General features: G+C 35.8%; 3 protein-coding genes across 10 annotated transcripts in view; 1 reads left to right on the top strand and 2 right to left on the bottom strand.

The window, feature by feature from the left end:
• Sec16 (Secretory 16) overlaps window positions 1-3184 on the bottom strand; it is a 123418-nt gene extending 120234 nt beyond the window's left edge. For 6 of the 8 annotated variants that reach the window (XM_071589021.1, XM_071589056.1, XM_071589071.1 and 3 more), the window contains exons 1-3: window positions 3027-3184; window positions 2604-2740; window positions 1468-1712 (exon numbers count right to left, since the gene is read on the bottom strand). In XM_071589021.1, the coding sequence (XP_071445122.1) occupies window positions 1468-1712; window positions 2604-2649 (291 nt within the window). In that variant the 5' untranslated portion in view covers window positions 2650-2740; window positions 3027-3184. Of the gene's footprint in view, window positions 1-1467; window positions 1713-2603; window positions 2741-3022 lie in introns of all 8 variants that reach the window. The other 2 variants (XM_071589033.1, XM_071589028.1) reach the window with 2 other exon arrangements.
• Window positions 3185-3215: 31 nt separating this feature from the next.
• Window positions 3216-7596, top strand: Sec22 (vesicle-trafficking protein SEC22). Its single transcript, XM_071589083.1, has 5 exons — window positions 3216-3429; window positions 3636-3745; window positions 3817-3977; window positions 4087-4233; window positions 6676-7596. The coding sequence occupies exons 1-5, from the start codon at window positions 3355-3357 to the stop codon at window positions 6822-6824; spliced, it is 642 nt and encodes a 213-aa protein (XP_071445184.1). The 5' UTR covers window positions 3216-3354; the 3' UTR covers window positions 6825-7596.
• Window positions 7597-8429: 833 nt separating this feature from the next.
• On the bottom strand, window positions 8430-12174 carry LOC139701184 (U11/U12 small nuclear ribonucleoprotein 35 kDa protein-like). Its single transcript, XM_071599742.1, has 4 exons — window positions 11970-12174; window positions 11674-11897; window positions 8998-9211; window positions 8430-8748 (listed from the first exon to the last, which is right to left on the bottom strand). The coding sequence occupies exons 2-4, from the start codon at window positions 11893-11895 to the stop codon at window positions 8525-8527; spliced, it is 660 nt and encodes a 219-aa protein (XP_071455843.1). The 5' UTR covers window positions 11896-11897; window positions 11970-12174; the 3' UTR covers window positions 8430-8524.
• Window positions 12175-12453: the final 279 nt, after the last annotated feature.

The raw sequence follows: 12453 nt of genomic DNA, 5'->3' as shown, positions 1-12453 counted from the left end.
GAATAACCCCCTGGGTGCTACTCTTCCAGAAATCATCCTGTCTCATCCAGCATTCGTCTAAAAATCTGTAATCCCCCAGTCCTGGAAGATGAGGTCTGGGCGACAGTAACTTGGAGATAAATGGCCACAAGTAAGAGGCCTGGAGTTCACCCACTCATTCTCAGTCTGAAGCCCGTTGCCCTAAAGTAGTACCCCATTCACATAGCCGTAAACTCCCTTAAAACGTGAAGCAATTAAGAGAGACCCTAAGCATTCTGACAAACCTCAAACAACCATCTTTTTTCCTCTCTAACTTACAGTCACCTCATTGCAGACTTCCTAATTATTGATTATCATAACTTTCCGCTTTCAATGAGTTCTGTTTTCTCCTTGTGAGAAATATCTTGAAAAGCAATTCAACCATTAACTCAGTACTGTGAAATTTGATGAAGGTAAAAAAGAACTTTACACTTCCACAACAAAGTTTCTTTTTAAACCTCTTCAGGAAGGAATTCCACAAAGTTAAACCTGAAACTGTTATGTTTACTGTGAAATTTGTTGAAAAGGTGCAGTTTTCACATTAGGTTTTATTGCTGTTTTCAGTTTGGCAAATATGAACTAATGATCAGTAATATCATCAATTATGTTGATAGGTGTAGCCATTTAAGGCTGATCAATTGCTAAAGGATCTCAAATTATATTTTCTCTGGGAGGTTGGCTAACAATATCCCGAAGGCTTTCACAATGAGTATTTTGTGAGGGTTCCATTCTTCTTATGGGAGTCTCCATTGCAAAAATTGCTTGTGTTGGCTAGTCTGGATGCCCCTTGGAGGAATCTATGAGTCGAAGTTGTGCTTTGGCAATATTTCTGATGCTTGAATTTCAACACATGGTACAACTTTGGTACGTAGTAGAATTTTGTTTCAATGGTAAATTAAACAGCTCAAGACAACAACTGCAACCCTATTCAATGGAGAGAAAGAAGAACCTCATACATTAAGAGAAAGCCATCAAAAGACTACTCAACTTGAAGCTCCACAGTAAGAGTATATTTTGCATAAAATGTATCATCAATCTGAATAGCTTGAAGGGTGATGCATAAAAACAAGGTGCACAAGTATAAGCATCAAATGCATAGAATTTGTCTCTTGTGGTAGATCTGCATGGTACAGAGTGACATTTATTTTCTTCTCTTTTTTTTAAAAAGTTCTCCTGCCCCCTATAAGTTAAGTCAATAAAAAATACATATCTGACATGCTGTGCAAAGCTGTGAGGCTTAACTCAAGCCACTCACATAACCACCACATTGCATTAGCTCATCATTTGTAAAAAATTAAACTGGAAGGTAATCCACGCATTTTAACTTATTTAGTACTTCTATTAGATACGGCACCAACCTCATTTTTACAGCTCCCCAATAAGACCAATGTGTATTGCACTATCACCCAAGAGTGTATATTTGTAACCACCATACAATAAAAATACTACCGTTTGATAGGATTCTTGAAACTGCTGCCCTGTATTTTTCTGAGAATCTATTCCCCAACTCCATGAGTCCGAATGATAATTTGGATCATGTTGCGGCTGAGATCCAAGCCAAGAAGTCTCTGGAACCCTGTTAACTTCATAAGTGGGCTGGTTTAAATGGTTGCCATGATAGGTGTTAGTTATGCCAGTATCCTGAGGCATGCCGGAAGCTTGTCGATATGCTTGTGATGGGCGAAGTCGAGAACCTAGAGAATACAGCATATAATTAAAAAAACCATAAACACAGTAACCAACCTGAAGGTCGGTTTAGTAGGTGATGGTAGAGTTCACCCAGTACTAAGCCCGATGGCATGTGAAATACACACATCAGGGTAGGGGGGCCAGTTCCTTTCCCTGTGCCGGTTATGGTTTCCCAGGAAGATCTAGTACCCGAAAAATCCCATAGCTTGGGTGGAACTGCAGGTGCCGAGAGTGGGAATCGAAACCGGGACCCTCCGGTCAGCAGTCCAACGCTCTACCCACTGGACTACCGCGACCGCAGCATATAATTATGCATAGAAAAATGCTTTCCAATTCAACAAAAAATATTTGGGCATTTGTTTTTGCCTCCACAAACAATTTAATTCAGAATGAAAATACCGAATTAGATGACATTACAAATGGACAAGATATATTTTTGGTGCAAACCAGTAACAGGTCCTCACAAAACCAAATAAATTAGAAATGGCACCATGCTACAAATTCAGATCAAATGAATAGATGATTGCGGATTCTGCATAATTTTGAGCTTTACCACTGCACATCTTGTGTGCTGTAAGCACAGAAACAACAAACACAATGAAGTCTGAGATAATGCAACCTTCATGACAAACAATTAATACTTATATTTAAATACAGTGGATAAACTCTGTAACTTGAATGTAGTCAAATATATTAGAAACAATAAGAAGGTCAATGTATACACCTACGAATTTTCAACATTTTATTTAAATGAAGGTATGAAGGTAGCACAGTTGGTGGCAAAATATGCCATTTGCGTTTCAGAAAGCCTTAAATGGCAATTTGGGGTGGTATTGTCAAAGGTAGATATTCATATGTTAATATGACTGAGTATTCTATTGAGAAATGAGACTTACGATTTCTTCGCCAAGGATTTCTTCCTTTATCGGTATCCTCCATCATTTTAAATCCATTGGCTGAAAAGTCATATTTAAAACTCCTTTTAAATATCACAAATCAATTTCGGCACTGTAATAATCATTACGCCCCAAACCTGAATTTGAAAGACAAACTTATGTTCTTATATTAATGTTACTTTCGAAATATGAACATTTACCTACAGAATTATTGATCATGTCAATATTCTGACATTGTGCTACATAAAATGATTATCATGTTCTAATGACATAAGAGAGGGTGGAATTGTTCTCCAAATACCCTTTCCTACATATTTTGCAGATGAAATTACTGTATTTTACTTAGCAGTGCAAAACTGTGTCACGCATACAAAGTAATCTTACGTAGCCACGACATATGGTATAAGCATGTATCATACCTACCGGAGATCAGAATAATAAAAGTTTTACGTTTCCATTAAAATGTTTAGCACAATCTTCCTATTGATGTTACAAAATGCACAATGCCCGCTATTAATACCGACATATAACAGACAACTTAGTGCAAAGTACAGCGAACTAAAAGCCAACCAAGATGAGCATCGCACTTCCGCACTTTCATGTCAGGTGTGACGTGGATTCTTAAGTTCAATTACAAGCCACATAGGAGAAGCGCCGCAAATGTGAATTAAGGCAGTTCTTAAACATATGTATTGCACTAAGGGAAAGTGGTTTTAATAATTGGGAGGGATTTGAAAATACAACAGAAATAATGGTCTTGTTAACAATGATCGGAAGACTAGCTGACGGCTTGCCTTTGGCAGCTACTATGCAGGAGGATGAACAGGTAAATCAGCATCAAGCTTTATTGTATTTTGTTCTAAATGAAACATATTGTAAAATTTACTCACATTGCGCAAATGGCTTTGAAGTGCTTAATTTAATGTTATTTCGGTGTGTCATTAGCAAGGAATATGAGCTGAAACTACTAAAGTTAGATAGTTTTCGCGTTGAACATAACCTAACGTAATACTTCACTTTTCATGAATTCAGTCCGGAAGAAATATTCTGGACTATCAAAATCAAGGCAAAATGCTGTTTAAGAAGCTTAACAATATGAGTCCGACCCGTTGCACTTTAGAAACCGGCCCATATTTATTCCAGTAAGTTTCAATCCCAATTTTTTTCTTCCGGCTTTAGTTGAATGATTTCGTAATTAGTTTTTTTCCTGCAGTTACTTCATCGAAAACGAAGTTTGCTACTTGGTTCTCTGCGAAAAAAACTATTCTAAGAGGCTGGCGTTTTCCTACCTCGAGGATCTTGCTCAGGAATTCCATTCTCAGTATGGTCGAAAAGTAAGCACAGTTACACGCCCATACAGTTTTATAGAGTTTGGTGAGTCATCATTCATTATAATTTTTTAACTGTCATGTTAAACCTGCAGACACGAATCATCGTCGTTATCAAAGGTGCTCATAATTAATGTTTCCATTCATATTAACAGATACATACATTCAAAAAGCCAAAAAGGTGTTCACTGATTCCCGGGCGAGGCGTAATTTAGTGACGCTGAATACAGAGCTTCAAGATGTTCAACGAATTATGGTCCAGAATATTGACGATGTGCTTCAGAGAGGTGCATTGTTATCAGGTGAGAGAGGCTGGCCTTGCTTGCCACGCACCCATTCTTTGTCAAGAAGACATAGATAAAGTTGCATAAAGTCTCCTATTCACTCTAATTGCAATAGGAAACTTCACCTCTCAATGCATTTGAAGCACTCTAGTTCATTTGGTGTAATTGTTTTAACTTCCTACATAGCTAGAGTAAATCCTTTGCTTAAGATCAACCCGTTTCCTTGAGTGTGATGTAATTTGTACTGCACGATACATCATTTTGTTGTTCATACACCCTAAATATAACTTCACATTTGGATACGTATTCTTTAACTTCCACCCTTAATCAACCTCCCCCCCCAAGTGGAATCAGTTAACTGATGTTCGTACTTATTATTATAGTGAATACTCTTAGTCAATATAGAACAGGATAGTGATAAATTATTTTAAAAACAACCAAGAATAATGGATTGTGATAATTCCAGTCGGCATTAAATATATTGGCTACTATGTTAACTAATGGGCTTAATGTTGTGTTAAGTATAATATGCCCAGAAGAAGATAGCCACAGATTATTAATACAATTTTGCACTTGCATATAAAATGAGCTGGAACACAACACTACCAGATAAACATGGAAGCATGACTAAAACTTCAAAGGAAAACATTTTTACCTGCTTTGCTTTCCATACCAATACCATTTCAGTTTCATAAAATACCATTTATCTATAATTATCAGTAAGAAATACCTCAACGAAATTCCACATACCCCTTGGTTTCACACGTTATATTTGTTACCTTTTTAGGAATTGTTACCTTTTTAGGAATTAAACACTTTAAGTTTCTACAAGTTTACCAAAATACTTACAATCTTGAATAATAAAAACAGGTCTTGATAAGGAAACTGGTGGTCAGCACATAGGCACAGTCAATTGGCCACAGCAAATGATACAGCTGGTTGACATTAGAATATTTGCCAGGTTGCATTTGGCAGGTGTTCCAGTTTAAACAGTAGCAATAATAGTTCCAGGACCATTCAAAAAATGGTAAGATGTTTGTGGCTACAAGAATAGAATATGCCAATAGCTTGACATAATTGATTAATGGAAACCCTACTAGGTTACTTTAGGCAAATTAAAAGACTCGGAATATTAATAAGCTTTTCATATGTCAGTAGTGTTCTGAGTTAACAGTGTACGATTTCAATCTATAAACAACCATTTTTTATGGAAATAACACCCCAGCTCATTTAGCTCATTTTAGTTTAAATATGTTTCGCTAATAACCCTGAGGTGCCCAGTGTAGCTCGCTGACTTGCACATTCAGTAGTGATATGACATATTTGACATTTGCATGTTATTTATCCACAAAAGAAAAAGCTCTTTCCTTTGATCACATTCAACTAATATGCGTATTTTTCCCAGAAATAAAACAGGAGCAAAAGTTTTAGTTAAAACAACACAGTTATAATACACTAGGATATGAAGAACCTGCCATTTGCTTTATTCCTTTATTTTTGAGTGCAGTAAATACATGAGGAAAAATGGGTACATAGTTTTTTTTGTAATAATGTTTTACCATGGAATTGCGCATCATATAACACCAGATAGAGAAATAAAAGGTAAGTCGTAATATGCAGCTAACTAACATAATGTTGAAGGCTGTGGTGTTTACAACCGTCTTGACGGAGAATGCAGCCATACTTCATGGGACTTCATTATTATTTGAGATCCTACCTGTATATTACGTATCATAACAAGCTACAATTGTAGGGATGAATTTTAGTTGGCATTTCTCTTAGTCAACCATCTAGTTTGTTATCTGCTTCATTGTCACTCTTTTAAGTGTCAAAATATGGGTTTATATTTACTGCATTGACTTGATATTTGTGATATGTTGTTAAATAGTTATTTCGCAGAACTTGTTAATATGAGGCTCCCTAAGAAATGCAATGTGAAGACTGATAGCTTGGTTGTGTAACAAATGTTATCAGAGATTGGAAATTTGTAGAGTTAACCTCATAGTCAAGGTTAATGGAATTTTAATGGCCTTCCCCAATCATTTTGGAATTATTTCTATTGATCTGTTTAAGAGTGCATCCAAGGTTAATTTATGATAATTACAATTTATTTGAGGATAGCACCCTTAACCATCTTTCATAATACATGACCTATTTAGCTGCCCAGAATTGAATTCATAATTGCAGTATGCATTCAAATTGGGACATGTCAAACCAGCAAACTTTTAGCGAGATTATTTGATATCTCAGGGTTATTTATACTTAGTTGGGATGAATTATGTTTGAATAATATTGAACCATCACTGAGCTCATTATGCACTTATCACTAATATTATAGTAATCCTAAATAAAATTAGATTAAATAATGCTGCAAATAGTAAACTTATCGGTTAATATTTTAATGTTAGTGTTAACAAAGGAACACCTTTTTTTAATTATCATGGTTTTTTCCAATTTCAGAGTTGGATTCAAAGGCACAACATTTATCAATGCAGTCTCAGGAGTACAAAAAATCGGCAACTGACCTTAACAAGACATCCATGCTTGTAAAATGTGCTGCTGTACTATTCATTATTATTGTACTATTTTTATACTTCAGGGTGTTTTGAAGTTTCACTTGCTTGTTTTTGGAAATTCATCACCGAAGACTGCCCTTGATATTATTTTCCTTTCCCAGGAGGTAAGGAAAATGTTTTTATGAATAACATCTCAAAGGAAAGAGAAACTAAATTTTCTCTATGTTCCTAAAATAGCGCAACCAAATCTTTCCAAAATCAATCCATTTGAGTAAATCATTGTGGGCTAAAAACTCATTTTTTTGTCATTTCGTACAAATGCTTGAGGTTTTACCGCTGTTATCTCTATGCCAAGAGAGTTAATATATCATGGGGAGATCATGCCTTAATGGTTGTACTGTTATTGACACAATGATGAAATCATCAGAAGGGATTAGGGGACGGTATGGATAAAGGTGAGGGTAAAGATCATTGTGGAATTATTTGCATGTATTTGATTCCTCCCGCACTATTTTTGCCCCAACTCTAAAATGGATTTGTGCCTGTCTTTCATTTCCTGCCATTGTAGGAATTTTCTTACCACTTATATTCCCCCATGTATGTTAAAACACTCTGTGGAGGCCGTGTCTCTTACCCTTAAACTATTGGATTTATAGATTGTGTGTAATAAAAAATTGACATTTTCATAATTGTTGTTCACTTACTAAATTAGAATCCAAGATAATACTTTAAGCCTATGCTTAAAAGGTTGTAGTATCTTTTCAGTGTACAGGAAAATTGTATGGTGAATTCTATTGTCATTTAAATGGAATAAGCAGTGGATGCAGTTGGTTGTTATATTTATACAATGGTTGGTGACAAATATTAAAAAGTAATGCTGCTATTCTTGAATTGTAGTTGGTCTATGTGTTAGTGATATGTTATGTTGAAAAATATGGGAAATCAAAGATAGGGTGCAATAAGGAATGGTATACATATATTGCCAGGAGTAATAGTCCGGTATATGTGTACCTAGGAAAATAATTCAAATTATTAAGCTCTACTGAGCAATATGTTCTAATACCAACTAAAATTTATTCTTCTGCCAATGGATATTGAAATCTCATTTTATATGAAATTGGTTAAGAGGATTAAAATCCTTGGGAATTGGAATAAGTTTTCCCTTTCTGACGATTTTTGCAGTAGGTGAGTAAATTCTCTTAAAGATTTCTGAGTAAATTCAATAATTGTTCCTGTAAAATATTGTCAACCCCCTCGACCTGCTTCTTTTAGCCTTTTCTTCATTTGTTACACTTTTCAATAATGGAAATGAGATTTTGGAGATTTATTTGCAGTAAGAAAGATATAGTAACTTGTAAGAAGAAATCTTAAATTTTGAGGAGCTAGAACTCTAAGACCTATGTATCTGATGCTCAAACTGAGAAGTACACTCACCCTAGTGATGAGCCCACAATTTAATGCAATGCTTGGAATATCATGAGCTAACCAACTTAAACTGGATAAAGCAACTACATCAACCTCCAAGATAAAGGCTGCATTGGTATACCAAATAAATCAGCAATTCTGCCAACACTGGTCGCCTTTTGATCTAATCGTTGTATTATATGATCTACTGTAGGAGGTACTAAAAGCCATTCTGCAGAAATAATATCCTGCATGTCAGGCATCTCAAATAAATACACAAACAGTATTGTAGAAATATTTTTATTTACAAATTTTTAACTTATTAATACAAAAAATATCAAAACAAAATTTATAAAATAACTAAAAATAATACGGATGCCAAGACAATGCTAAAACTGATGAGAAGATTCATATGACTTCTGGGACCATTTACTTCTTTCACAATCACTTCTCCTCTTATCATTATAATGGTGATGTCTCTCTTCCGTTCTCTCCCTATGTCTATTTAAATTGCTGGAGGATGTTTTGACAGGAACAAATGGCATCTTGAAATGTCGATCCCTTCCTCCAAAACGCAATTGTCCTGACTCTTTTTTGCCACCTAGACCACCACCTACAAATAATATTTCAAGAAAATGACTTCAATTTATTTCTACATAACTTTTCTAACCACATTTTTCTTTAAATGTCATCCTTGTTGACAATTAAAATATGCTTCAAAAACTAAAATAATCTTTCATTGCAATTTATGATAACTATTCACCTTTGTTTATACTAATTAAAATGTTCAAAGATCCAAGTTAACCTCACTCTAGTGAATAATTTGTGAACAGTTAATACAATAGTAATATTTTCTACTTGCCAAGCCGTCGAGGTACCCAGCCCTTAAGGACTCTTCCCAACTCCCTATCCACAAATATTTTATTTCGTTCAATTTCCATTTGATTACCAGCAGCATAAGCTCTGATTGCATCTTGCTTATGATGGTACTCCACAAAAGCAAAGCCTCTAGATATTCCAGTCACAATGTTCCTAATTAGGGTGCATTTCTTTACTTTGCCAAAGTGTGAAAACACCTAGAATGAATAAGTTAAGTTATTAGATATCTCTTCTTTGACAATTATCCAGAAAATACTGCAGTTTCATCCAAGCTTTTCCAAAATCCTGCTATAACCCCAGCGGCAATGAATATTTTTCAGTGGTATCTCGATCCCTACGTGAGGTGCACTTAAGAGTGAGTACGCCGTCCGTTGAATAGGATGTTAACCTGCGGACCCCTTGGCACCTTTCGTTAAGAGTAGGTTAGTGCTGATGCCAGGTTTCTCTCCACCCATCATCCTTTCCTGTTTATCCCTAATGGTGCAAATGACCTTAGCTGTCGGTCACCTTCCCTAAATACTGCTATAATGACAGCATTAAAACAACATTAGTGCAGGGGAAGAAGAATTTGAAAGGATGTAATAAAATCATACTAACAGCCAACTTTTTTTATTCTTCAATTTGCAATCATATCTTTTGCCTTTAAACACTGGGAAAACAGCTAAAATATGAACTTCAAACCACTTTGAAATTTTTTTCATTTTCAAATAGCACGAACTATAATTCCAAATATTTATAGCAATTTACATTCCATTGATTGGCATACTGCATCTACTGACGATTCTTATCTTATTCATGAGCTATGCGCTCCCTCTCACACGGTGATTTCACCTACTATAGAATAATCTTTCATACTTACATTTTGAACTAGTACATAACATATAAAGGGAGCGGTAACTACGGCCATATGAATATAATGGGAAGAGTCAACCCCAGCCGTACTCTTATAAATGGGCTAAGGATGGGTGAGGGAAATTAGAGAAGGTAAATGCAGTCAACCAATATATTTATAATTTTTATTGATTTACTGCATTTATCTTCTCTAATATCCCTCACCCATCTTTTGCCCATTTATAAGAGTATGGCTGGGGTTGACTCTTCTCATTATAAGTACATACTAAATGGAACAATTTATGTACTTTTAAGCCTTATCTAATTCGGGTAATATTACATGCTCTTTTTCTGATGATCCCTGGATTGGGTGAACTATCATCTTCCCATTGATTATGCATTGAAATAATTGGAAAAAAGTACAATTTTAGCAATGATGAGTTAGTATATGACTTTAAGAATTGTGACTATTTTGGTTCAAGTCGAATATTTACACAAAATTAATTGGTCTGTTATGTAATTAAGACTTTAATGATGCTGTGAACCATATGTATGATTTTATTTATCAAGCACTAAATTTTTCCCATTTTATTAGCCTTAAAATCTTTTTGTAAATGGTTTTCTCATAGTTTGCAACATTTAACAAAAGACATGTAAAACAACACTTCAGAAAATGTTTCACAAATTTACGGGGGATTATCCTATTAAATATTCTTTGAAATGTATAAATCAAATCACTTTCTTAATTTATTTTAGTTACACATTGTAGATGGCAATAATTTGTAAATGCTGTGTTTTTGGTTCTATGTTAATAACTTAAGATAAATAAGTTATGTTCCCCATCCAATGCCATTAAAGCAATAAACCATAAAAACCATAAACACAGTAATCAACCCACCAGTTTAGTAGGTGATGGTAGAGATCACCCAGTACTAAGCCCTATACGGCATGTGAAAAATCACACATTAGGGTAGGGGGGCCAGTTCCTTTTCCTGTGCCGGTTATGGTTTCCCAGGAAGGCCTGGTACCCGAAAAATCACTTTATCTTGGGTGGAGCTACAGGTGCCCAGAGTGCCTTGCCTGGGAATCGAACCCGGGACCCTCCGGTCAGCAGCCCAACGCTCTACCCACTGGACTACCGCGACCCATAAAGCAATAAATTTTCAGTTAAAATATTTTTTTCCACTTACAAGGTCTGTCCCTAAAGTAGAATTATTTACTTTTTCCCATATAAACGGAAGGCTGGGGTCGAGGGAGGGGTCTCATAGGAGAGGACGGTGGCAGTGGCCCCCCAGCCCTGGTGGAGTATGGGTGGTTCGGTCGCGAAACCTCTATATCGTGACCTCATTAAGCTCCATCATGAACCGGTTATTGGAATAACGCTACGATATCAGATTTTGTGTGAAATTGGGCAAAACCAGGAAAGAGACTCATTACATGCTCATAGTAGCTTATGGTGAAAACGGCATGGGCAGATCGGGTGTTTTTGAGCGTCCCAAGTTTTTTTAGATAGGATAGAGAAGAGGCTGAACGTTCAGGACGCTCTCCGATCTGAAAAAATAACGAAATTCCTGAAAGAGGGAAGGTTTTGTCGGACAGGGACCGCAGATTAAGTGTTTGCATGTTTCTGATGAACTAGGTACCCCTACAAATGATGTGCATCGACCGAACATTTTTGTCCGAAAACATTTTTTTTAATTAAACAAATTTCCTACTCTTCTCTGCCGTGAGGACGATGCTTGAGTCGAGCTCCGAAACTTCGGCCAACATGGAACCCTTGACTGGTGGAAGACCTGAGAAAACTTCATTAAAATGGTGGAATACTAACCTTGCTTACAGTCTCCTCAGTTGTTTGTCTATTTAATCTGGCAACAAAAATGGTATTTCCAGGTATACCACTAATATGCTTCGGGGGAACAAATTCAGCTGACAGGGCTCGTATTATTGCATTGTCATGCGGTTTCAAGTCAGTTCGATCTATACTTCCAGCTTCTAGAGGATTGTATTCAGTTGTAAATCGACTCCAGGTTTTATAATCTAGTGAAGTCATCCCTGCACCGATATAATCGCTCATAAAAAACAAGTCAGGGAAAAAACATATATTCAATAAAAATGCATACTTACCGAAAGACACAACTATAATACCTATATATTATTTGATGTGTAAAATGTTTTGGCCAGGACCACGCTCGCGTATCATTACTGAAATGCCAAGATATATATATCTTCCATTGCGTAGTTTTCTGAGGCCGCTATTTTCTGAAGCGAATGAGTTAATATACTATGCAGAATTTCATATGGTATCGACACAGGTTAACGCGAAGCGAAAAAACAATCGAATGACGAATTTACTGGGTCGGATTCAGTGAACGTAGTAGCAATGCGTGTAAGATGTCGAGCCACTTAATTTCATTTTATGTTTTGTATTTAATTAATATATGACATATATAAGTCCATCACATGACTTACTCCCTTTCACTGTGATGCATCGAAAAAATTGGAATATTGAATATGAAAGCTTTTTTATTCTCAATTAACCTGATGTGTTCCCATCTAACAACTTACAATAATAACATATTGATACCACTAAGTCCTTAATTCGTACTCT

This window comes from Hetaerina americana, unplaced genomic scaffold, assembly GCF_022747635.1.
Source record: "Hetaerina americana unplaced genomic scaffold, ioHetAmer1.1.p SCAF_1, whole genome shotgun sequence".
NCBI lineage: Eukaryota > Metazoa > Arthropoda > Insecta > Odonata > Calopterygidae > Hetaerina > Hetaerina americana.
This window is presented reverse-complemented; position numbering and strand designations above follow the sequence as displayed.